The sequence below is a fragment of the Pistacia vera genome, unplaced genomic scaffold, assembly GCF_008641045.1.
Source record: "Pistacia vera cultivar Batoury unplaced genomic scaffold, PisVer_v2 Contig82, whole genome shotgun sequence".
Classification (NCBI taxonomy): Eukaryota; Viridiplantae; Streptophyta; class Magnoliopsida; order Sapindales; family Anacardiaceae; genus Pistacia; species Pistacia vera.
In genome coordinates this window covers 272,475-299,883 of record NW_022196690.1, presented here as the reverse complement: position 1 = coordinate 299,883, position 27,409 = coordinate 272,475, and the positions used below count along the sequence as shown (strand labels likewise).

Sequence of the window (27,409 nt, the reverse complement as noted above, 5' to 3'; positions counted from 1 at the left end):
AAAGACTGGTTTAACTTGCTTGTGCAGTAGCGTTGCAGCTTCCATATCAAGTAAATGACCTTAAGAAAGGTAGAAATTAACAGGCACATCCACATGGACCATCAATTTCTAGAAGAGCACTATTTGTTGTCAAATGATAGATGTCTTGACCAGGAGGACCATGGCCTTCATTGTCTCTGCTTTTGTTAACCATTTTAGAACTGTGGAATGTGTCCAAAAATTCATGGAAATATCATATTAATTTTTATAAATACTTAAAATTCTTCTTTCCCATTCCTCTTTTATTGAAATTGGTGAATACGACTTCAGTTGCCATTGCTTTTAATCAAAATCAAACACGGTTTATAAGTAAGACTTGAAAAGATATGATTTGATTGACTTGTTAGATAGGTGTAGTTGGGTCAAGAGTCTAATTACTATTGGTTGGCATTGGTAATAGACGTTAGATTTATGATTTATCATCATTTTGTTTTACAAATTTAACCTATTGACCCTAGATAACAATTGTTTGGTTGTTTGTGGGAAAATTATAAATAATTAGACCAAAGTTACATTATATGAACGGATGAAACTATATCCACGTTTCTAATCTAGTTGAAAATTCCAATTTAATTTGGAAAGAGAGTAGGGATTTGCATGTTGATGGAGTAAGTACAAAGTTTACTTTCTAGGTGGGATAATTATCACACGACGACCTTTTCATGATATTCAAAATGAAGGCAATCAGGAAAATTTCTTGGAAATTCAGATTCCGTCGCACGAAAATTAAAATCGATATTAATGATGAGTGAGTCACATTTTCCCACCGAAGGTTTGCCTAATTACATTTTCCCAACCGTGAATTTTGAAAAAAAAAAAAAAAAAAAGCAATTTCTCACCCTTTGTTGAGATACATTGATGAGATGTATTAATGGCATGGTCACTCGTGTAAAAAAGAAAATACTTTTTATTATTAACTTATAACTTTTTTAATGATTTATTGTTGTGTCAAGATATGTCAATTACCTATATATCTACTCTTTAAATATGCAATTTTGTATTGTCCTCAACCGTGTATAGGGACATAAATTACCAATTCATCCCTCAGTTTTTATTAAAGTAATGTTTTAAAATAATGAAGTTACCGTTGAGCTTTTAATGTGTAATAGTAACAAAACTTTTAAAATTTGAAACCTTTAAAAATTCACTCCCTTTTGCACACAATTTGAATATATGTGGATATTATCGATTTTGGGTGCCTTATCATGAAGAAATAGCTACATTTTTAGAACCAGACTTGTGAACAACAAGAGAAGATGAGCAACTAGCATTAATCTTGAAATTCTATCAAGGCAAGAGTATTCGCAAGACATAGAAGTTGCTAAACAAGAAATTGTAAAAACTGAACTATAACGTTGGAAGCATTTGAGTGTCTGGAAGGGAGGGTTAAGGACTGGAAAAAAAAAACCCTTGGGATTACTGGTTTGCTTGACCTATTAACATGATTAAGAATAATTTTAGGAAACCTTAAATGAATTTGACATGAACACTAGATTGTTATAAAATGAAGCTTGTGAAGCACGACCTCTGACTTGAAGAAGGCATTAAACCCTTACGGAACAGTCATTTGTGTTGTGAGGTTGTTGAACATTGTTTGGACTCGAAGAATTGCTTCCTGAAGAAGTTGCAAACCAAGCCCTTGAAGATGTTTGTAGTCATTATTGTACAATGTTCTCTACAAAATAAAAAAATTGGAACGAATTAGTTAGATAATAACAAAATTAAAATTGTAAAATGAAGAAATTAATAATACCTTATGTTTTTTTCTTTTTATTTGCATTAGCTGATTATCCTTACAAATCTCTTGTTATTATGCCCTATGACATTGCAAATACCACACCTAAGCGTAAAAACCTTTATTATTGGGTTCTTCAGTTGGATCTTTTTCATTTTTTTTTAACCTTTGCTGGTCTGCCAGACTTGCTATGCTTGTAATGTTGAGTGGGTCCGGTTACTGCCCTTTTGAAGGAATCAAATCGGCCGTTCCTTTATTTGGAACCGGAATCGGAAGACGGTTCCAATTCCTAAAAACTTGGAACCAGAACTTGTGTTACAAGTTCTGGTTTCGGTTCCGAGTATCGGGGCAAATATCAATTACCCCCTATTTAAAAAAAATGACAAATACCATTATAAAATTACAATTACACCCCTATCAGTTTTCTGAAATGTCAAATATATTATATCTTTAAATTAAATCATTCATGCAATCAATTTGCTTTACTACTAGCTAGCATACTATTATTCATAATAAATGATTTGTTGTAATCAAACATTCATATAACTTACACATATTTGTTCTCATCATTTCTTTAATGATATTTTCATTGTACCGTCGATATTTAAAAAAAAAAAAAAAGAGAAATACCCATGAAACTTTTTCCAAGTCTAGCAAATGAGGAAAAGAAAACACAGCATTTATGAAAACCCAACTACAAAACTTAGTCAAAAAGCAAATTCAAGTAGGTTAGCTGCTGCAAGCTTCAGCCGATTCTCACGCATGATCTGTAACTCAGTGAGCAATTTGCTTATAGCATAAGTTCTACTTTTACACTGCAAACAGTCAAGCAGATAATATATAAAAAATTGTCACATCATATTTCCTCTACTGTACATTAATATCAAATTGTTGTAAAAATGTTGTGATAACACTTCTAACAAACCAAAAAGTAACCCCAAATCAATTTTTCTTATATATTTATAGGACATGGAAAATATCAAAAAACCCCCATAATTTATTTTATCTTAATTTAGTCTTGGTTCTCGGTTTCAGTTCCTTTGATTTGGAACAAGAATCAGAACCACCAGTATTTGTTCCAATTTTTGGAACTGGAACCGACCTTGTTACGGTCGGTTTCTAGGTAGGACCAGAATCGAAACTTAGGTACCCATTGGTTCTGTTTCTACCCAAAAAATTTGCCACCCTTAGCTTGTATGGTGGCCTATTTATTAATCAGTCACCTTTTGCTAATTGACATTGTCTAGCATGATGATCATATGTCTATGTTTGCATGTACATTGGAAGTCTGATAATCCTATTTTTTCCCTATGATTTTGTATTGAATTTCGATAAGATTTAGATACTTCTCTATAATTTGGGCCATAATTGCTACCTATTCTATTATTTGTCTTTGTAGGCCTAAACTGATTTTTAGCATAAATGATAGTTTTGAGCGTAAATTATGTAACTTGAGCTTGGAAACTCGGAATGACCTGAATTAGAAGCTTGGAAAGCTAAGAAAAAGAGCTACAACTTTCATGTTTTGGGTTTTTCCTAATTGTCTGGACAAGGGTGAAAACTTAGCTTGAAGTCGTGAAAAGTACGCTGGGAACTAAAAAAATGTCTTGGACATGCTTCCGTATTTCTACCATAACTTGAGCTGTAGACCTCAGATTGTGCTGATTCTTAAATGACCAGAAAGATAATTGAAAGGGATACAATTCATATGTTTAACACTTTTCAGATTAAGACTCTATAATGCTCAATATGGCCCGAAAGTCCTCGCCGTGGTGAAACCTGTATCAGATGTAAAAATAAGACGACGTTTTGGCTTGCTAGGCTTCATCCTAAGTGAGAGAGGTATAAATTAGAGCGAAAAGGAAGAGAAAAGAGGCTTGGTTCATCATTTGGAAGGCAGCTCTTTGAAGGAGAATTATTGGAGATTTAGGCTTCAAATTAGAGAAGATTTCTCAATCTTTTGCTTGTTTTTCAATGATGAATCTTGATTCAGTTTGTTTTTTGTTATTTTATTTCGTTTTTGAGTATGAACTGGTTGTTTAGCTAGGGTTTGATTAACCTTGATACAATGATTCAAATTTATATGATTGATTTACTTTGAGTTTTAATTTCATGATTGAGTGTTTATCTCTTTGCTTAATGACTTTTGGATGCTTGATCATCATTCAAATTGTGTGTTGTTCACAATGGGACTGGAAAGTGATTTGTGATTATGCCTCTCGGGATAATGCCGTAGATTAAGCAAACGCTAGAGATAGGTTTAGCGATCTATGAAATCTAGATAGAATTCCATAAACTTAAAAGACTTCGAACTATTAATCTTCATTTGTTGGGTGCGGAAGCTTAATAGGGATAAGTAGGGAAATGTAGCCTGAGAAGGTAGTTTTACAACTTAGGAATTCGATTTTCAATCAAGGAATTAGAACTTGGGTAATATATTCTATGATTGGGTTAGCATCTAGGTGAAATCAACACCTTAGCATTTTTTAGCATCGTTTAATTAGTTAGTGTTGGGTTTTGCTTTAATTTCATTATCATTCTTCTATTTTGTTAATTGTATTTAAGTTGTTAATTTTCTATCAATCCATTTATTGTTTCTTCAATTAGGACTTAACTAGAAATCGGTACTTAGTAACACTATCCTCGTGGAAACGATACTCTACTTATCACTTTATTCTTTTTGCGACTAGTGCACTTGCTATTTTGCATGTTGTAGTAAACACGCATCAAGTCTCAACTTCTCATCCCATGTTCTTCAAAGTTGGTAATTTCTGTGTTAAAACAACTAACAACATATACACACGGAACACCAGAGATCTACCACATGTGACAATCACACACTTGGTTCCCCAAAAGCAGTGTATGTTTTCTTTGGCATTGTATTTTATCAATTACTTTAAACTCATCAGATCCAGGATAAATAAAAAATCATTTCTAGCTAACTCAATCAACTTGTTAGCCTTTCTATGCAACACTGGTGGAACAGTAGTTACTCTCGTACGAGCTTCAAACCTACACTGCACCTTTTCATTACCTTCCTTTGATAAAGCTCCAGAGACTCCAATGAGATTTTCTTGTCCTCACCCAACATGCATTGAAACACTCACTCATGTTGTTAGTAATATGGTCTGACTTAACTATAGGTAAAAGGCATGTCTGGACCATTGGTCAAGTTCATTATCAAGTATCCACTTGCTGCATCTTAATTAACATCCTTTCCTTACCTATGACCTCAACAAAATCTACTCTGTTTGAAGCTTTATTCATTGCCCAAAACAAGTTTTCTTAAGTGTATCCCTGAATTTTTTTTTTTTTTTTTTAAAATTAGCATACACATGCCTAGTGCGATACCTACTCCTTGCATTTGGCCAATGAACTTCTAACCCATTTAAAATACCTTTTTGTCTATCACTCATGAAAGTGATATGCTACATCCCTAAGAAAATCATGCAATAGCTAAGGAAAAACGCCTAAAGCCCATATTATCTACCTCAACAGTACACATGGTTAAAGGGGAAATCCCACTTTGTATCCATTAAGACAACAGAAAGAAAAACCGCACCATATTGACTTTGAGGTGACACCCATCAATCCTTATACATGTCTACACCTATCTAATTTTTTTTTTTCTGCGTTGCAAACTTAAAAATATCTTTTGAACTTAGGAGTTTATGGTACTTTTTCTCTAATCATCCTAACTTTTGTCATTGAGCTAGGATTGGTACCTAAATAATGTGGTTGTACAAGTACAACCATGCAAATGATTTAGTGTAGACGATAAAATTACAGTTCATTCAGAGAGTGGATCTTATGAGGAATGAGTCATTAACAATCGGTGGACTTGCAAAGAGGGAAAGAACGAACATGAAGGCTTGGGGGACATTGTGGGGCGTCTGCTATAGGCACTCCGACATTCAAGTCAACATGATTAAAGGTATTTTAGTGGGGTTAGAGCGGGAAAGGTTTTACCGTTAATGTGGCTAGGGCAAGACTAACATAAAGTGGTCGAGTATAACTTTACAGCGGCTAAGGGAGGTAAAGTTAGTCGGAACTAAACTTTTTGCGAGAGAGGCAACAGTTCTTGGGAGCAAGAACTTTTGAGAACTAAGCTATAAGCTATTTCTGATGAATAATGAGAGGCTTGACCCCATGTTTATATATGAACCGAGGAGCCTTGAATCCTATTAGACCTCTGAGTCATAGTTTAGGATTTTGAGTGAATAGGAAGTCATAATGCTTACCATTTGAATAGTATTCCTAGTTCATGTAAGATTAGGAATCTTGAAAGAACTGGGAAGTAGGACTCCTAGTCCTATTTTAGGACGCGTATGGGCTAATAGGTTGGAGCCGAATTTGGCTTAATCTTGTAGAAAGGCTCACCTCATGATGGCCAAAACATAAGTTGGCCTAGTTCGTAGGGTGGCACTGATTGGAAGAGGGCCCATCGTAAAGCAGCCCAACTTGTGGAGAGGGTTGACTCATGTTGTGGTGCAGCTTGTAGAATGGATCGACCCTAGAATGATTCTTCTTACAAAGTGGGCCCTCCCATTGGATGGTCAATCCATAAGATAATTTAAGCATAGGCCCAACTGAAATTAGGCTAAGGCACTAAGCGTGGATTGTTCATTTCATTATTGTGCTTGATAGATCCAATGCGATTTTTGGCCCATACAGTCAGTATGTTCTTTTAAGGTTACCAATGACAATTCTCTTAGCCTTATACAACTTATGATTAGACATCTCCAAATAATTTACCCTTCCTAGTTTAGCATCTAAGGGCTTTACACAACTTGCCTTATGACTTAATAAAGTCACCTATTTATTAGCAACCATGGGTATGACCAAATTATTATAGACTCTCAAGCGAGTGTGTGTGTGTGTTCATATTTTTAAGTTGATATGATTTCTTATCTATCATTAAAGCTGCATAAATAGGAATGGACAACTCTTTTTTTTCACAAACTTCTTTAATCCTCATTTTCTTATTAACACCTTCATATTAGCAAAACCTCTTTGAATTATATTATCCTTCAATACATTTCTAAAATGCTCAACACCCTTACACACCTACCCTACCTCAAAATAAATCTCCTTTTAGCTCTATTCTTAAACTCATTACCCTTCATATGCCTACTCTTCAACTTACTAAATCATCATCCTCACTAGACCTTGATCCTATGTTATCCTCACTATTATATTCATAATCAGACAATATGCCCCTACTTTCAACCTCTTCTCATCTTTATTATCACCAAACTCACCCTTAGTATCTACATTACCCTCAATACCTACTCCCCCTTACCATTTCCATCACTGATCCCATTGACATTCTGATTTTTATTCTCTTCATCACCATCATATGCATCACTCCAATGGAACTCATCCTCACAACACTCTTTTAGGGGAATTTTGATTGCTCATGAGTTGGTTCCTAGGATTAGGTTCTGGCAAAGCTTGTAAGGGTTTACTTTTCTACAGGTATTGCTTCACAAACAACTTAATGTCTACTAACACTTTTAACCTATATTCTAGAAAATAAAGCTAAATCTTGACCACTGTCTAATAAATATCTCTCCCAGACAAAGGTAACCTAGCTTCAACCTTAAACTTCTCATAAGGTAAATGTATACTTTCCCATTCTCTTTAGCCACACATTTTTTCATGTCCTTAATTAACACATATAACTAATCATTAGGGTCTACATTCCTATCTCACAGTCAATTCCACATAATCGAAATTTAAAATTAAACATTTGTGGCTTTATCTTACAGAACACAAATATATCATGAATTAGATAACATCTCACTATTAATACAATACAACTTATCGTGAGTACAATACCAACAACCTTATAATACTAATTATATCAATACAATACAAAACTCATCATCAATATAGTACATACTACCTAAAACATATACATCCATCATGAATACATTTTTCTTTTCAACAAAAACCTTAACATACATAAACCAACTAAGTTAGAACCTTAATTTTCTTTCTATTTTCACTCCATGAACCTGGTTTGTCCTAAGTTACCCATTACACTTAGTCATAACCTAAGTTTCGACCAACCCATGTCAATTTTTTTTTCCCAAATATTTAAAATTACCCACTAGTTCATACAAAAATAAAAAAAAAAACATGAACACTAAATCCCATTTCATCAAAAACAATAAATCGAATAATAGGAACTTAACGAATAATAGTTCAATAAAAAAAAAAAAAAAAAAGATCACTATTGAAGAGCATTTAGCCAGAAAGGACTTGAAAGCACTTTATAAACCAGACACATATACATAACTCAAATTTTTTGCAAACCCTAATTAACATATAGGCATCAAAGCAATTCATATCCTATTCTACTATAATGACTACTTGCATGCAAGTTTGTAACCCAACATTACCAAAAAATACCCTAGCTTGCATAACTGAGATCAATAAAACCCTAACAAAAATGGTGAGATGTTCAAAACCAAATATTTTACATATCCATCCACCCCTTCGTGAACTTTCAAGATAGCCACATTATTCGTTGTTTTTTTTTTTTTTTTTTTTTTTTGTGTCTTTAAGTCAAATCAGAGTTCTTTTTAAAACTACGGGGCCCTAACAAGTTAATTGGATTTGCATAACGAACTGACAAGGTTTGAAAAACCATCGTGAAGTTGTTTGGTGGTGCACTTCTCATTTATAGAATATACAGAGCAATATTACAGCAAGATGATTTATGTACAAAGTCAACATTTCCATCTATACCTATTGTCTATAATCAAGGGATATCCTAGAATATGGATTAGGTTTTGATAAAAGATACACATGATTTAGAGGATCTGCGGATCCTTCTATTACCGTAATCCCCCCCCCCGCAAGCCTAGTGTCTCGAAATCAAAGATGCGAAGCTTGGAACGTAAAAAATGAAGGTAGGTCGGCCGAGACTTTTGGTTAACTGTCGGCAATTTGTAAGTGAGTGGGACATAACGAACTTCAGTTCTCCGAGGCCACTAGTTCTCTCACAAAATGATAATCCAATCAATGTACTTAGAACACTTATGCAAGACTAGAGTGACCGGAAAATAGAGCTTTGATTATCACAAAGCATGATCGGAGGTGATGGAAAAGACACATGAAGATCCTGAAGAAGATGCCGCAACCACTAACCTCAACGGTAGTGAGGACAATGCCCGATATTCAGATTCACAACTGGACCGGAAACGTTGGTTGCTTCTTGAACTCCATGACACTAGATTACACCAAATAAACGGCATAACCAAATTAGCACGCGTATCGGGACACCCAGCCCAATCGGCATCTGTATAAGCATGAGTTCTCTAGAAGAAGATGGAGTGAAGGATAAACCAAATCGAAGAGTCCCTTTAACGTAGCGTAGTATCCTTTTAACAGCCTGAAATGAAAAATAGATGGCTTAGGCATGAACTGACTAACAACACTTACAGTTGTGAGCAATATCTGGACAAGTGATTGTGAGATATTGAAGGGCACCTGTGAGCGACCGAGAGAGATGGATCATCAAAATATGGGCTAGCCGTGGAAAGTGCTGAGCGACCCCATGAAGACACCACTGGTTTGGAGTCACTAACATGCACGCTGTAAGATCTCATGGTTATACTTGGCTTGGCTAAGAAAAAGACAGTAGACGTGCAATGAGCTTCCTAGCCCAAAAAATGTTCAAAGATCCAGGTCCTTGGTGGCAAATTCACGAGTTAGCTTGCCAATAAATCCATCGAGGAGTGTCTTGCTGCCAGTCACGACAATGTCGTCAACATAGAGTAATAATAGATTAAGTCAGCACCCTTGGAGAGAACAAATAAAGATGGTCAGCATGACTACAATTGAAGCCAACAGCCAAGAGAAAAGAGCTAAAGCGATGAACCAAGCATGTGGAGCTTGCTGAGACCATAGAGAGCCGGTGAAGCCGACAAACATGTTGGGATATTTAGGATTAGCATATCCAGATGGTTGATATATATAACCTCTTCTTGCAAAAGACCATTAAGAAATGCATTTTTGATGTCATTGTTGAAGAGGCCAATTATAGAGACGGCCAGGGATAAACAACTCTGACTGTGGAAGTCTTGCACATAGGACTAAAAGTATCAGTGAAGTCAAGCCCTATTATTGTGTGTAGCCCTTTGCAACAAGACAAGCCTTAAACACCACAGTGCCATCAGATAGATATTGATGCAAAAAACCCATTTAGAGCCCACACATTTTGTTGGCGGTTTAGGTACCATATCCCATATATGATTCTTATGAAGGGCCTGAATTTCTTCATCCATGGCAGCAATCCAACTGGATGTTTGGCAACGACTTGAAGTCTTTAGGCTCATGCATGGTGGAAGAGAGTGGAACAGGCTGGAGTGAGGAACTGGGCACACATGGGATCGATAGGCAGCTTGAAAATTCCCGATTTAGCCCGAGTCTGCATCGGATGAGTGCCAATTAGAGGAGGACGACCCGAGGCTATAGGGAGGATACGTTTGGTGACATATCTGGGTCAGTAGGCATGAGAGTTGAGCATGCGAGAGGCTCATGCACCGAAGGGATAGTGGGCTCAACATCGGGTGCCTACAAAACAAAAAGGAGCACAAAACTAGCAATGTGTCAGTTAAGTAAGAACCACACAGACGTGGTATGGGATCGGGCTGAGTCGATAATTCGACCACTGTGAAGTAGCAGGCTCAAGAAATGCACTAACAAGAGAGTTGGCAAAGGCCTAAAGCAAGGAGTTCCCTTAAAAGGGTATTAAGTTATAAAAAATAGCATGTCTGAAAATAAAGACATGTTAGTGAACGATCAAGACAACGAAAGCCATTGTGAGGCATACTGTAGCCAAGAAAACACATGGCGACCTGTGGAGAGTTGATTTGTGAAGCATAATCGTGTAAGTATGAAACAAGGCAACCAAAAGGATGAAAATTGGAATAAATGGTAGACTTATCCACTGGGATGGTAGGAGGCTCAAGAATGCACTAATAGGAGAGTTAGGCAACCACCTAGAGCAAGGAGTTCCTTTAAAAGGGTAATTAAGTTCATTAAAATAGCATGCCTGGAAATAAGACATGATTAGTGGAACTATCAAGACAACAAGCTATTTTGAGCATACTGTAGCCAAGAAAACACATGGACGGTTGTGAGGAGCTAATTGTGAGAAGCATAATCGTGTAAGTATGGAAATACAAGGCAACCAAAAGGATGAAATTTGGAATAAATGGGAGACTTACCATACAAAGCTCAAAAGGAGACAAGCCATCAAGAGTAGGCGTGGGCAACCGATTAATGGTGAAAGCATCTTGCTAAGGCATCAACCCAAAATTTTAGAGACATGTGAGTGAAAGAGCATCGCTAAACTAGTTTAAGTTATATGACGATGTTTGTGCTCAGCACAGCCGTTTTGGGTCGGTTATAGGACATGACATTTGATGATAATGCCACAATTTAGTATGATCTCGAAATTTGATTAGTAAATTCAATGCTTCCATCACTTTGAAATACTTTGATTTTAACTGAAAACTGATTTTCCACAAATTTCTGAAATTGAAGAAAATGCGGTAAAAATCGGATTTAAATTTCAAAGGATAGAGCCACGTAAATCAAGAATGATCATCAACAAAAAATGCATAATATTTATACCCATATTGGACAATGGGAGATGGGCCCCAAAATCACAATGAATAGATCTAAAACATGAGATGCATGTTTGTCTTATGTTCAAATGGAAGTCTATGACATTTTGCAAGTTGACAACTAGAACAATGTAGGAGTAGGTAAGAAGAAGTCACACATATTGAGATTTATTCAAAAGAGAAATAATAGAGTGAGACACATGACCCAAACGAGCATGCCAAACATCGAATGAAGCTCGAGGACTATTATTAGAGAAAACAGAAATTAAGATTGATGTCCACGCTCAAGCACATAAAGACTGTCTTCAGGTCGTCCGTGCCACCACGTTTCTTATGACTTGATTATGTGATAATAAAGCGATCATTAGTAAAGGTGATAGAAAAAGGGAAATTAGAGGTAAGTTTATTGATGGAAATTAGATTTTTGGATAAGCCAGCACACAACTAAGACATTTTAAGTAAGGGAAGGTTGGAGAGAGGGTACCGATGTGAGAAATGGGAAGAAAGGCCCATTAACCGACATAACATGATCCTTACCAGTTACGTATCAGACTTGTCCAACTAAGTCATTATTAGTCATGTGCCAGTGGCTCCATGTTCGTAACCAATCAAAGCCTAATTATCATTGAGTGTGCATGAGGTAAAGCCTCCACAAGGTTGGCAACATTTGAGGAATGAGAGTGGCGGTCCCGACAGAAATGCGTATGCCCTTCCCCTGTAAATCTGACACGAATAGGACGGTTGTGTTGATGACGACCACCACCATGACTACGACCCCCACGAGAAGCATGACCACCCCCACGAGAAGAGGCAAATTTGTTACTGTGAGAGGCAGTGAAGGTGGCTGAAGTGGATCTCGTGGAAGACAGCTCCAATGATTTAACAACATTTTCATAACTCTCCGCCATGGGAACAATCTTAGTATAATTGTGTAGAAAAGGTGGAGAAGAGTAGCCAAGTCCACGTCGTGCTTTGTGGGCCCTACTCGTATATGAAATTAGCCGATTAAATTGCCAAAATTGTCGCGCATCTTTTCAAACCTTGCACTCTCGGAGCCAAAACTTCCAAAACAGATTAATAAACTTAAAAAACTAAAATAGTAAAAATAAAAAAATAAAAAATAAACAATAAAATCACTCTGGGCTCTGGCAATCACGAGATCTGTTTGTTTTACATTGTTTAGAATAGATCGGCAGACATTGTAAACCCTCGTTTTCGGTTTCCTTCTTCCATTCAACAACCTGCATTGTTCGGATCCGATCCAAATTTGAATTTGAATTTTAAATCTTCTGGAGGTTGTCAATTTGCGAACGTTGTGATTCTGTGTTGGAAACTCCACGGATCTGATCCTGAACGTTCCTGTATTTGAGATCGGCATTTTTGAAATATAATTTTCTTTTCTCTGAGAAGAATCTTAAAGTTTTGTTGATAATTATTTCTGAGAATTTGATGTTTTGAACAACTGTTTTAAACTTTAGAGCCATTTCGAGGGTTGAATAATTTGTTTGAGATGGATCTATCTTCTATCAGCGAAGAATTAGCCGAGATCGACGGACAAGTCACCGACATTTTCCGTGCTTTATCGTAAGAAATCAAACAAGACAATTTATGTCGCCATTATTATTTTTGTATTACTGAATGTAGTGTTAATGTGTTTTATATTTATTTCAGGAATGGTTTCCAGAAATTGGAGAAGATCAAGGATGCCAATAGACAGAGTAGGCAGTTGGAGGAACTTACAGAGAAGATGCGTGAATGTAAAAGGTATTTCAAATCAATATTTAGTTTACTTAATAATCTACTTCATGTTGCATTGAATAGTTATAACTTGATTATAGGTTTTATTTAAAGACTTGGCAAGGAAATGAAGTAGAAATTAATACTAGATTAGAATGAAGATTGTGACTTCGTTCCCGCACTTTTTATCCTGATTTCAATAATGATACGGATCCAAAATACAATGAGATAGCTGTTTGAATTATGACTTTGGAACGGTTCAAGCTACCGAAGCATTCAGGATACTTTGTAGAAGTATGAGATGCCAGATTAGATCCTAGCCATCTTACAATTGCTTTTTTTCTGAATTATTTCTTCGTAAATTCTGTTTAGTGCATCCAGATAACCACTATCAATTGCTTAAAAAGTTAGCTAGACTTGGTCAGTGCATCGGCTCATGTTTGTTAAACATGCATGATCAAGTCATATCAGTTCGAGGAAGTGATAGGGCAGGGTCAGAGCCAATTTGGTGCTAAAAACTGATGGGCCTGAAACCCCTCACAAGCATTTTTTTTTTTTTTTAATAATTTTTTCAAGGGTTGTGATAATTAATTTAAATTTAAATTTTATTTTCCAGTTCTCTGTTATCTTAGGTGCTTTTCCTATCTTATTCAATTTCTTGAATTCTTGTTTTCTATTATGAGCACATGATAGACAGTAAACATTATAATTATTTTTCCAATATGTTGGTTCTTTTCTAAGTTTAAAGTTCCAAAGAATTTATAGACAAGGGGTACTTCCATGAAATGCCAGTAAATAATATGGTAAAGGGCTTATCTACTGCTGGAACTGAACAATGCCTTGCTGTCATTTCAGGCTTATCAAAGAGTTTGACAGGGAAGTTAAAGAGATGGAGAGTGGAAATGATCCAAACACCAACAAGATGTTGAGTGAGAAAAAACAGTCAATGGTGTGGCCTTTATTTTAAACTTTATTGAGAATTTGATACTTTAAAGTTTTTGTTGACTTACATGTCTAAAGTTTGCTTAATGTTGTTTGTATTTTCCATGTAGGTGAAAGAGTTAAATTCATACGTGGCTCTTAAAAAGCAGTAAGTTGACATATCTTTAATTACAGCAATTTGTTTCATGCACCAAGAGATGGTGTTATGCATGTACAGTCCATAGGTTTTGAATATCATTTAATGCTTTTTTCTCCTATTCTTGTTAATTAGTTTTACAGGTCTCTGTTTCCTATTTGTGATTGTGTGATGGATGGAGAGAGGAAGACTAATTAAAGTTTTAGTTGATTCTATTTTATATCTTTTGGGTGAAATGAACAGGGCTATATTATCTATTGATTGGGGATTATAGTTCTGTTTAAAACCCTATATTATTGCCTTGAGTGCTTTTTTTTTCTTTTCTGCTTTTCCTAAATTTCGTTATTTTCTTTCTGTTGCTGTAATTTTATGGAAGTTTATGGCATTTTTATAATGCTCAAATTTTTATCTAGGAGTTATTTTATTTCGTCAATTTTTTATATAGGTCTTTTTATAATGCTCAAATTTCATTTAGTTGTTTATGAATGGACTTGTTCCTTTTGTCTGCAATTTCTGGTTGGTTGTCATCTCTGCTTCTCTAAATTAGATGATAGAAATTGTCATTGGCTGAAAACTACTGTTATGTTATTAACAATTGTTTGATGAATTAAGAATCTTCTTTTCCTTAATATAAAGAATTTTTTTAATTGAGAAATGTTGATTACTAAAGCAGCTATAGTTTTGTTGTGATTTATGCCAGACATATTTTAATCATTTGTAAATCCGATCTTAATTGTGTCTATTTTCAATTCACTGTTTAATTATCTTCTGATGCCTTACCTTGGACTTGTTTTAACATTCTCATGATGGTTTCCTTCAGACATCAAGCCAATCTTGAAAACAACAAACGAGTTGATCTCTTTGATGGACCTAATGAAGGGTTTGGTGAAGACAATGTCTTGTTAGCTTCATGTAAGCATATAGCATTTTTTTTTTTACATGCACTTTTAATGGTTTTGTCTGCCTAGAGTTTTCAAAATTATTAATGTGAGTTGGAGATGCCGGTGGTAGGGGTGACAAGAACAGACACTCATTGTTTTAATCCATAATTTGTCAAGGGCTTTGGCATTAAACACACATGCACCTGATTGCTGAGACACCTGTATTCTTTTCATGTGTTCTAAAATCATTACAACATTCTGCATTGTTGTTACTCTACAAACTGTTGCGTTTTTCTGTAAATCCATATAAAAAAATGCATGATTTTGTAGTCGCTGCAAATCATGTAATTGATCTTTGACTTGTTTGCAGCAAATTTCATTATAGGTTTCATGTCTTAATTCTTATTGAAGTGTTTCTGAGGCAGAGACTATACATTTTGCAGCTATGTCAAATCAACAGCTAATAGATAATGGAAACCGGATGATGGACGAGACTGATGAAGTTATTGAGAGGTCAAAAAAGGTTAGTTTATGTTCAAGGAAGATAATATTCACCACATGGTAGAATTTGTCACATATTCAGCATGGTTTGGGAGAAGTGACTGCTTTCCATGATTATTCATTATTATCTCTTTTAAGAAACCGATGGGCTCTTTAGGCTCAGCGTTTTTGAAATGCCTTAACACAGTTCGGTTTGGTTTATTTTTCCTATAACATATGTCAAATATGAATCAATTATGACTATAAACATTGATGGACTCCACTAGTTTGAAATGTTACCTCATCTCTAAAGGTAATCTCAATTCATTGAGAAAACTTTGGTTCGTATTGGTAGGGGTGCCCAAAAAAAAACATCGAAAACCGAACTGAACCGAACCAAAAAATAGGTTTTTTTGAAAACCGATTCAGTTGCGGCTTGTAAAATTGACTGAACCGGTTTTCTGGTTCGTTTATCGGTTTAACCAATTGTGGAAACCGGTTTTTAATTAATATATTATATATGATGTGTGGCTATGATGCAGATGTACAATCCAAGACAAACTTGCGTCACACCAAATCAAATCCTCCTTTTCCAAGATGTGCAGCTGAGATCTTCCCTCTTCCCTCAAAACTCCCCTAGATTTATTTTTAAAGCCGCCAGGATTTTCAAGTTCTCTTTAGCCTCCTGCCTCTGTTTGGTTACTTTCCTTCCATTTCTCTGTGTTCTGTGTTTAGTTATGGCTTTGAGTCTGTTTTGTGTTATGTTAAGATAATCTGCTTAGGGCCTCTAGCATTTACCTTTAATTTATATATTCTTCCTTTTTTTTGGTTGTATGTCTGTTGAGTTTGTGTAGTGTTTAAACTTTAATGAGAAGGGGAGTATCGAAGGAAATGGCATAGGATTTTAGCCTTATTAACAGATCCTTTTCTTACATAAACTTCAGTTTACGAACTGGGTCACCTTCCGGGCTAACTTGTTTGGTCTCTCAGCAGGTGGCGTCAATCGGTGCCTACACTTTTTTGCTTTGGTTTTCAAGATTGTATCTTTGTTTAGATTCAGATTGGGTCTTTTTGTTTTTTGATACCAGAATATGAATGACAAAGAACTCAAACCAACCATAAACATTGGATGAAACTTGAAGAAAGGATTTTGATTACTTGTGATTGAGTTTCAACTTGAAGAAGGGAAAAATTAGAAATTTTTTGTTTTTTTAAAATTGGTTGAAACCGGTTAACCAGTTTTCTGAACCAGATATTCGGTTCGGTTTAAACAGTAATTCGGTCTGGTTTCGGTTTTGGTTTGGATTCTTACTTGAACCAGTTTTCCAGTTCGGTTTGAAAAATGCCCAAACCTGTTCAGTTAACCGGTTTTTCATGCCCCTACATATTGGGGATATAGACATTTATGTCTTTGTGTAAAGTAGCTACTACCCCCCTCAGGGTTTTTGTTCCCTATGGTTTCTTGATCGACTTTTGTAGCTTTATTTCAAATTCATTATTAATACAAATTCTGTAGTTTCTTACTAAAAGGAAAAAATCAATTCACTGATCAACTACTTGGCACAATGCATTTATTTCTTTCTTATTTTCAAGTTTTATGATAAAGTTAGGAGTGTTGAATCTAAAACTTTCTACACCAACAATTTGGCTGAGGATTTGGCCCATGCCTATATCAGTTGAATGGTCCATGATGTTTAAGATTATTATGTTATTGGATAGGCCTATTGAAAGATTCATTTAGGGGGCATCTTCTTTAATTCATTCCCTGACAGTTAGAATGACTTCACCATAAAGTTGTTTGCTTTAGAGACATGGACGGCAAATCTGAACTGATTGCTGACCTAGCAGTGTTCTAGTATTGTTTTAATCCTCTTTATTTTTTCTTCTTTCCTTTTTTAAATTTACTTTTTGGGGGTAAACCATAAGCTGTGATATTTTTGCCCTTTGCTTACACATAAGTTTTCTCCATTGTTTTAATGCACATTATTAATTCTCTATTATATGTTATTATCCTATAGCTGCTGGCTTTTTCTTTGAACTTATTTGAAATGGGGAATCAGTACAGGCCCTTTAACCAGTTTTTATTTTTAATTTTTTGGGAAGAAGGGGATGACGGTGGAAGGAGAGAAAGCATTAAAATTGAATTCTCATTATTTTATGTTTGATTGTTAGCTTTTGTGGTTCACAAAAAAAAAAAAAAAAAAGTAATTATTTTATTTTCCTGTTTCTAATAGGTTGTTCATGACACTGTCAATGTTGGAACAGAGACAGCTGCAGCTCTGAAGGCTCAGGTATCAATTTGACAGCATTAAATAGAGTTTGATACTAATTGACTTTGTTACATCTTGGGTTTGGTATACCTATTCTCTTGTTTTTCATTTTATAAGGATCTACAGTAGGATTGGGAACTGACATGTTATTAATTTTGTGTTCAGACTGAACAAATGAGTAGGATTGTTAATGAACTAGACTCTATCCATTTCTCAATCAAGAAGGCTTCTCAACTCGTCAAGGAAATTGGTAGGCAGGTCAATCTCTAAATTTATCAGCTTCCTTTTCTTTTATATATGTATAGCTTTGTTTTCATTCATGTGACTTACTGAAACTCATATCATTAGGTTGCTACTGACAAGTGCATAATGGCATTGCTGTTCCTTATTGTCATTGGAGTCATCGCCATCATTATTGTCAAGGTATTTCAATTAATTGTTATATTTTCACCTTGACATGGAGATTTTGTGATAGCCATTCTTTGTGTTGTTTATATGCTTGGTAATTGCAATATTTTCCCGTGATTTTCAGCTTGTTAACCCAAACAACAAGGACATCCGAGATATTCCAGGATTAGCTCCACCTGCCATGAGTCGAAGATTACTTTGGAATCCTAGTTAAAGAGTTAGATATTGACCTCTCATGAGATTGCTGAGGTGATCTGAAACCTGATTGGAACCATTATTAGAGTAGCTTGTGCTGCTATTAGGGGTACCCAGCATTGCAGATTAACAGGAGTGGTGTCTTTGTTGGTAGGTTTTCTGTAGAGAACGGCAGGCTTTCCCATTTGCTTGATCCCTGAATTGTATGGCGGCTTATTGAGAGATTTAATCATATGAGGTGTGGATGGTTAATTTATTTCTTTGTTGGATGGATAACCTCCCCTTTTGAATTGAGGGAACCCTTGAAATTGTGCATTTGAGATTCTATTGGTTCACATATTGTATAATCATCTGTATCATTTGATAATTTGTTTTTGTTTGTTGTAACTTGTATAATAGCAGTTGTTGCATCTCTTCACTCCATAATCTGTTTTGCTTTCGGATATTTGTCTTCCGTTTTACCAATTAATTACTCGTTTTTGTTGCTGTGTTGGAGGGAATAACGATGCTTTGCTTCGCAGTAGAGTAGAGATGGGCAGAAAATGTTATGTTTGTTTAAACCAATGAATAACCAACTCGGGGTGAAACCGGCAAAGTTGTTGGGTCCTGAGTTGACTGGTTTAACCGGTTTGATTGGCTGGTTAAATTGGGTGTTAAAAAGTTTAAAATTCAGCAAATACATCCTTAAAAATTACAGTTAAGTTTTGGTTTGAAATTTAGTAAACACACACTGTTTTAAAACCCGAATCGGAGGGTGACTTGTTCAGATGATCGGGTCACGAGTTAACCGGTTCAATCGGTTAAACCGGCGGTTGAACCAATGGTTTGATAGGTTTAAAATCTAACAAAAACACCCCTAATAAATACATCAGACTCTATAGGTTAGAAATCTAGTAAACACAACCTTGGCCAAATGCAAATCGGTGATCGACTGGGAGAGCAGCGACAACACACGAGGGAGGGTAGATCGGATGATGGGGAGGGCGAATCGGCAGCTAGCAAGTAGAGGCATCGCCAGAAATGACAGATCGGTGGTGGAAGTCAATGGTCGCGGTGGCTTTTTTTGGTGAGAGGACTAGATCTTCGTGAACGACGGCAAGAGAGCTTGGGAGAAGGTAGATCGGTGGCTAAGGAAGTCTATCGATGCCGGAGAAGGCCGATCGACACCTGAAAATGGAAGAAAAATCGCGCGGCGAAGGTGGACGACGAAACATCACGTGGCAGAGAGAGATGAAGCGTGACGACACTGGAGAAAGTCAGAAGGTGGTTTCCGACAGCAAGAGAAGAAGGAAGGTCGTCGAAAAAGTGGAGGTCATTGCCGATTTGCATTTGGTCAGAGGGTGTGTTTGCTAGATTTGAAACCTTTAGGGATTGATAGTATTAATCAGGGGTGTGTTTGTTATATTTTAAACTTAAAACAGTTAAAAAGAGTGACCTAACCCGGAGAAGGTCTCGGGTCTCGGTCCAACCGGTTAAACCGGCCGGGTCGGTCCGGGTTTTAAAACAGGGAACACATATCAAATACAAATTGGTGGTTGATTGGTTGGTGGTGGCGACACACTAAATGTAATCTTAATCATTCATTGAGCCAATTTCTTAGAAAATCTACCTAAGATTTGGTCGAAATCAATCGATTTCGGTCAGATTTCACCAATGTCGGCGTTGACAACTCAGATTAGATCTCACCACTACCGATCGACAACCCTCTCCATCACTACGAAAATACTCTCTTTAGCCTCCTAACCAAAATCCATCTCACTCCACCTCTTCGCCTCGTCAATTGTCGATAAAAGCTGCCAGTTTTTTCCAATTTTCAGTCGATTCACTCACTAGAAATCACTTTCATCGCCATTATTGCACTCACTAGCCTTCCACTTCAAAAGCTCCAACATCCCCACCTTCAATTGTTTGCCGATCATTATCCTAATTTCTAGGGTTTTGGATGAACAGGAAAATTGGTAACCCGGTCCAATGAAAGCCTCGGGTCCTAGTTGAACCAGCTCAATCGATCGGGTGAGCCAGGCTGGGTTTTAAAAGACTGGTTTAAACTTGCTTGTGCAGTAGCGTTGGCAGCTTCCATAGTCAAGTAAATGACCTTAAGAAAAGGGTAGAAATTAACAGGCACATCCACATGGACCATTAATTTCTAAAAGAGCACTATTTGTTGTCAAATGATAGATGTCTTCACCAGGAGGACCATGGCCTTCATTGTCTCTGCTTTTGTTAACCATTTTAGAACTGTGGAATGTGTCAAAAAATTCATGGAAATATCACAATTAATTTATTAATAAATACTTAAACAATTCTTCTTTCCCGTTCCTCTTTTATTTGAAATTGGTGAATACCACTTTCAGTTGCCAATTGCTTTTAATCAAAATCAAACACGGCTTTATAAGTAAGACTTGAAAAGATACGATTTGATTGACTTGTTAGATGATGTGTAGTTGGGTCAAAGAGTCTAATTACTATTGGTTTGGCATTGGTAACGAACGTTAGATTTATGATTTATCATCATTTTGTTTTACAAATTTAACCCATTGACCCTAGATAACAAGTGTTGATTGTTTGTGGGAAAATTATAAGAGTAATACTATGTTTACATTACTCTTTTACATTATATTCATTACATTCATATAAATTTTTAATTATTTTTAATTTTTAATATTATAATAGAATTTATGTGGTTGTGATATATGCCATATCATGATGTAATGAAAATGGTATAAAAAAGTGGTGTAAATATAACATTACTCAAACTATAAATAATTAGACCAAAATTACATTATGTGAACGGATGAAAATCTATTATTCACGTTTCTAAGTCTAGTTGAAAATTTCCAATTTAATTTTGAAAAAGTAGGGATTTGCACGTGATGGAGGTAAGTACAAAGTTTACTTTTCTAGGTGGGATAATTATCACAGACTTTTTATGATATTCATAATGAAGGCAATCGGGAAAATTTCTTGGAAATTCAGATTCCGTAGCATAGAAAATTAGAAATCGATATTAATGATGAGTGAGTGACGTTTTCCCACCAAAGGATTGCCGTAATTACATTTTCTCACCCATGAATTTTGAAAAAAAAAAAAAAACCAATTTCTCACCCTTTGTTGAGATACATTGATGAGATCTATTAATGACAATTTTTTTACTATTTGACTTATAAATTTTTTAATGATTTATTGTTATGTCAAGATAGTGGGTTACCTATATACCCACTCTTTAAATGTGAAATTACTGAAATGCCCTCAACTATGTATGGGGATGTAAAATACCAATTTGTCCCTCTAGTTATTTATTAAAGTAATGTTTAAAAATAATGAAGTTACCGTTGAGAAATACCCATGAAACTTTTATTCCAAGTTCTAGTAAATGAGGAAAAGAAAACACAACATTTATGAAAACCCAACTACAAAACTTAGTCAAAAAGCAAATTCAAGTAGGTTGAGCTGCTGCAAGCTTCAGCTGATTCTCACGCATGATCTGTAACTTAGTGAGCAATTTGCTTATAGCTAATAAGTTCTACTTTTACACTGCAAACAATCAAGCAGATAATATATAAAAATTTGTCATCATCATTATTTCCTCCACTGTACATTAATATCAAATTGTTGTAAAAAATGTTGTGAGATAACACTTCTAACAAACCAAAAAGTAACCCAAATCTAATTTTTCTTATATATTTATAGGACATGAAAAATATCAAAAACCCCCCATAATTTAATGTTATCTCAATTTAGTCTAGGTTCCCGGTTTCGGTTCCTTTGATTTGGAACCAGAATCGGAACCACACAGTGTTTGTTTCAATTTTTTGGAATCGGAATCGACCCTATTATGGCCGGTTCTGGGTAGGAACCAGAACACTTAGGTACCCATTGGTTCTGGTTCTACCCAAAAAATTTGCCCACCCCTAACTTGTATGGTGGCCATATTTATTAATCAGTCACCTTTGGCTAATTGACCTTGTCTAGAGCATGATGATCATATGTGCATATGTTTGCATGTACATTGGAAGTCTCAGCTTCTCATCCCCATGTTCTTCAAAGTTGGTAATATTCTTGTGTAATAAACAACTAACAACATATACACATGGGACACCAGAGATTTGCCACATGCGTCAATCACACACTTGGTTCCCCAAAACCAGTGTATGTTTTCTACTTGGCATTGCATTTTATCAATTACTTTAAAGTCATCAGATCTAGGATAAAATACAAAATCATTTCTAGCTAACTCAATCAACTTGTTAGCCTTTCTATGCACCACTGGTGGAACAGTAGTTATCTACTCAGTACGAGCTTTAAACCTACACTGCAACCTTTTCATTACTTTCCTTTGATAAAGCGCCAAGAGACTCAAAATGAGAAGTTCTTTGTCGTCACCCAACCATGCATTGAAACACTCACTCATGTTGTTAGTAATATGGTCTGACTTAACTATAGGTAAAAGGCATGTCTTGACCACTGGTCAAGTTCATTATCAAGTATCCACCTGCATGCATCATAATTAACATCCTTTACCTTACCTATGACCTCAACAAAATCTACTCTGTTTGAAGCTTTATTCATTGCCCAAAACAAGTTTCTTAAGTGTATCCCTGAATTTTTTTTTTTTTTTTTTTAAAATTAGCATACACATGCCTAGTGCGATACCTACTCCTTGCATTTGGCCAATGAACTTCTAACCCATTTAAAATACCTTTTTGTCTATCACTCATGAAAGTGATAGGATCTACATCCCTAAGAAAATCATGCAATAAGCTAAGGAAAAACGCCTAAAGAGCCCATATTATCTACCTCACAAGTACACATGGTTAAAGGGGAAATCCCACTATTAGTATCCATTAAGACAACAGAAAGAAAAACCGCACCATATTGACTTTGAGGTGACACCCATCAATCCTTATACATGTCTACACCTATCTAATTTTTTTTTTTTTTTTTTTTTTTTCTGAGCTACAAAACTTAGAAAATATCTTTTGAACGTAGGAGTTTCTAGTACTTGTTCTCTAATCACCCTAACTTTTGTCATTGAGCTAGGATTAATAACCTGAATAATGTGGTTGTACAAGTACAACCATGCAAATGATTCAGTGTAAACGATAAAATGTACGGTTCATTCAGGAGAGATGAATCTTATGAGGAATGAGTCATTAACAATCGCATGGACTTGCAAAGAGGGCAAGAACGAACATAAAGGCTTAGGGGATGTAATAACTACTTCCTACTCAAATACTCATAAAAATATACATAATAAAATACATGTATAATAACGTAAGTAGTTGGGCCCAAATTTTTCTTTTATTAAACATATACATTCTTTATACAAAATTAGTATCATAAACAAAACTATCAAAAACTATGTAGACAGTGTAGCCATTCCTCCTTGCGTGCCGACGTCCACCGACCGTGTCCTCACCTAAATCCTGCAAAAAACATAGAAAGACAACAGGGTGAGCACAAATAATGCTCAGTAAGTAAACCCTCTAGTCATCTGTCCCCGTAACTCTCTCTCTCTAAGTCTTTCCTTACAATTCTCATTTACTTTCTCTTTTATACTTCTCTTTGTTTTCTCTTTCTGTTTCTCTCTCTCTGTTTCTCTTTCTTAGAACTCTTTTCTACTAACTCTCTTTAGTAAGTCACGACCCCATCTTACCGGGGGCACGGCCGGGACTTGCTCCTGCTTTCCATGACTTTTACTCGTTCTTAGCCGATCGAACTCGGTTATGCATGGATTCGGAACCCTTGGCCATGTGAGTATATAATCTCTCTCTCGGGTATAACCCTCATCCGCATGCACTCTCACGGGCTACACCACTTCTCTCTCTCATACTCATGCCGCTCTCTCAATGCGGCGTACATGCGGGAATACTCTACCCATTACTCACGGGTTCCCCATCGCACAACCTACTCTATTATCTTTTTCTCTCTTTTCTCTTAATAAAGCTCACACTCAAAGTTCTGTACTCTTTTTTTACTCTTTCTCTAATGCATAATTAATGCATATGGATGATTCATGCTCATTAATACACTCATGAAAAGCACAAATGCAATGTTGCATCAAAGACAACCACTCTGCGCAGGTCACACTCAAGAGGGCATAACTTGAGTTATACACATCGGATTGCTACGATTTTTGTCTCGTTTTAAAGCTTAGAGACAGGGTTATAACTTTTATGTTTAAGTATTAACCCAATTCAATCTCTAAGATACCCAAAAATCACTCAGACGGTCACGGACGTGACAGGGCAGTTTTCACTTAGGCTCTTCACTTAGGCATTTCATCAAACATATTGCAGGCATACTCAATTCGAATTTGGCTACCATTCTATCTCTTTATCAAGTCACCAATATTTGGAGTAAAACTCCAACAAAACAACTACTAAACCTGCCAAAAATAATACACTCCCAAAAATTCTACTCAACTCTTTCTAACTTCAACCAAACTTCAATGAATCATCATACAACCAAAACCACTTCTCATGACTAAATTCTACTCATTAATAATCATCAAACTCCTCAATAATTCATCAATTTCATCAACAATTCTCAAAATCATAAACATATACACATATGTAAAATCTCTACACCCTTGATTTCTCAAATCATAACTTGGGTTGAATTTACTTACCTTGAATTTGAGCAACTCCAACACTATAATCTCTCTTTGATAGAATTCACTTTCCTCTTAAACCCTAAGCATATAAAACCATAAGAATTCAAAACTTTAAAATTTAATCTCACATCTTGATGCAAGAATCTTACCTTTGGATGCTTAGGATTGAAAATCCACTCAAAAAATACCCAAAATCTATGAATTTCCTTGGAAATCTAGTGAAAAAATTTGAGAGAATTTGAGTAGAGAATGGCATGAATGGAGGGATAGAGTGGCTAGGGTTTCTACTCTTGAACTCTTATTACATAATAATATATATATATTAGTTTCCCATTTTGCCCTTACACTTTCTATGAAATTCCATCTATATCCCTTAGTCAATTACAATAATGCCCTCATTTTTATTACATTCTCCATGAAATTCTATCTCTTTTCACTCCCCAATTTTTCAACTAATTTTGAGTGAAAAGACAATTTTACCCCTAATGAAAGTTTAAGGGATTTTCTTCACATTTTTCTCAAAATAACTTTAACAAAGGGCCAACCAACCAAAAATAAACATTCAAGCAATGCAACAATAATTTAACTACATACCTTAAGTGGGGTGTTACAGGGGACATCGGTGTGGTGTCTGCTATAAGCACTCCAACGCTCAAGTTAGTATGATTAAAGGTATTTTAGTGGGGGTTGAGGGTGGGAAAGCGTTTACCGTTAATGTGGCTAGGGCAAGACTAACATAAAGTGGTCAGAGTATAGCTTTACAACGGCTAAGAGAGGTAAAGTTAATCGGAACTAAACTTTATTGCAAGAGAGGCAGCAGTTCTTGGGAGCAAGAACTTTTGAGAACTAAAGCTATAAGCTATTTGTGAATGAATAATGAGAGGCTTGACCCCTGTTTATATAGTGAGCCAAGGAGGCTTGAATCCTACTAGAACTCTGAGTCATAGTTTAGGAGTTTGAGTGAATAGGAAAATCATAATGCTTATCCATGTGGAAATAGTATTACTAATTCATGTAAGATTAGGAATCTTGAAAGAACTAGGAAGTAAGTAGAACTCCGAGTCCTATTCTGGGACGCGTATGGGCTAATAAGTTGGAGCCCAAATTGGCTTAATCTTGTTGAAAGGCTCACCTCATGGAATTGCCAAAAACATAAGTTGGCCTAGTTCGTAGGGTGGCACTGATTGGAAAGAGACCCAACTCGTAAAGCAACCCAACTTGTGGAGAGGGTTGACTCATGGTGTGGTGCAGCTCGTAGAATGGACCGACCCATAGAATGATTCTTTTTACAAAGTGGGCCCTCCCATTGGATGGTCAATCCATAAGATAAATTTAAGCATTGGCCCAACTGAAATTAGGCTAAGGCACTAGGTCGTGGATTGTTCATTTCATTATTGGGCTTGATAAATCCAATGCGATTTTTGGCCCATACAATCAGTATCTTCTTTTAAGGTTATACCAATGACAATTCTCTTAGCCTTATACAACTTATGATTAGACATCTCCAAATAATTTACCCTTCCTAGTTCAACATCTAAAGGCTTTACACAACTTGCCTTATGTGACTTAATAAAGTCACCTATTTACTAGCAATCCATGGGTATGACATCAGAATTATTATAGACTCTCAGGCGAGTGTGTGTGTGTTCATATTTTCTAAGTTGATACGATTTCTTATTTATCATTAAAGCTGCATAAATATGGAATGGACAACCCTTTTTTTTTTTTTTTTTTAACAAACTTATTTAATCCTCATTTTCTTATTATACACCTTCATATTAGCAAAACCTCTTTGAATTATATAATCCTTCAATACATTTCTAAAATGCTCAACACCCTTAAACACCTACCCTACCTCAAAATAAATCTTCCCATTAGCTCTATTCTTAAACTCATTACTCTTCATATACCTACTCATTCAACTTACTAAATCATCATCCTCACTAGACCTTGATCCTATGATATCCTCATTATTAGACTCATAATCAGACAACATGCCCCTACTTTCAACCTCTCTCTTATCTTTATTACCACCAAAAACATCACCTTTAGTACCTACATTACCCTCAATACCTACATTCCCCTCACCATTTCCATCACTGATCCCATTGACATTCTGATTTTCATTCTCATCATCATCGTCATATGCATCACTCCAATGGAACTCATCCTCACAACACTCTTCTAGGGGAAATTTTGATTGCTCATGAGTTGGTTCCCTAGGATTAGGTTCTGGCAAAGCTTGTAAGGGTTTAATACTTTCTACAAGTATTGCTTCAACAAACAACTTAATGTCTACTAACGCTTTTAACATATATTATTGGAA

General features: G+C 35.8%; 1 protein-coding gene across 1 annotated transcript; it reads left to right on the top strand.

Moving 5' to 3' along the window:
• The first annotated feature begins 12,646 nt into the window (after positions 1 to 12,646).
• Positions 12,647 to 18,748, top strand: LOC116117632 (novel plant SNARE 11-like). The gene is made up of 10 exons (XM_031403654.1): positions 12,647 to 13,002; positions 13,090 to 13,182; positions 14,011 to 14,104; positions 14,208 to 14,245; positions 15,054 to 15,145; positions 15,558 to 15,637; positions 17,829 to 17,885; positions 18,030 to 18,122; positions 18,213 to 18,287; positions 18,397 to 18,748. Exons 1-10 carry the CDS (start codon positions 12,929 to 12,931, stop codon positions 18,484 to 18,486), a joined length of 786 nt encoding a protein of 261 aa, XP_031259514.1. The 5' UTR covers positions 12,647 to 12,928; the 3' UTR covers positions 18,487 to 18,748.
• Positions 18,749 to 27,409: the final 8,661 nt, after the last annotated feature.

What these genes read in the sequence shown, in the direction of transcription:
- LOC116117632 (XM_031403654.1), top strand. Translation starts at nt 12,929, where the DNA reads ATGGATCTATCTTCTATCAGCGAAGAATTAGCCGAGATCGACGGACAA. An exon ending in GTGAGAAAAAACAGTCAATG is followed by an intron (nt 14,105 to 14,207) that starts GTGTGGCCTTTA and finishes TTTTCCATGTAG; the next exon opens with GTGAAAGAGTTAAATTCATA. An exon ending in TCAAGGAAATTGGTAGGCAG is followed by an intron (nt 18,123 to 18,212) that starts GTCAATCTCTAA and finishes TCATATCATTAG; the next exon opens with GTTGCTACTGACAAGTGCAT.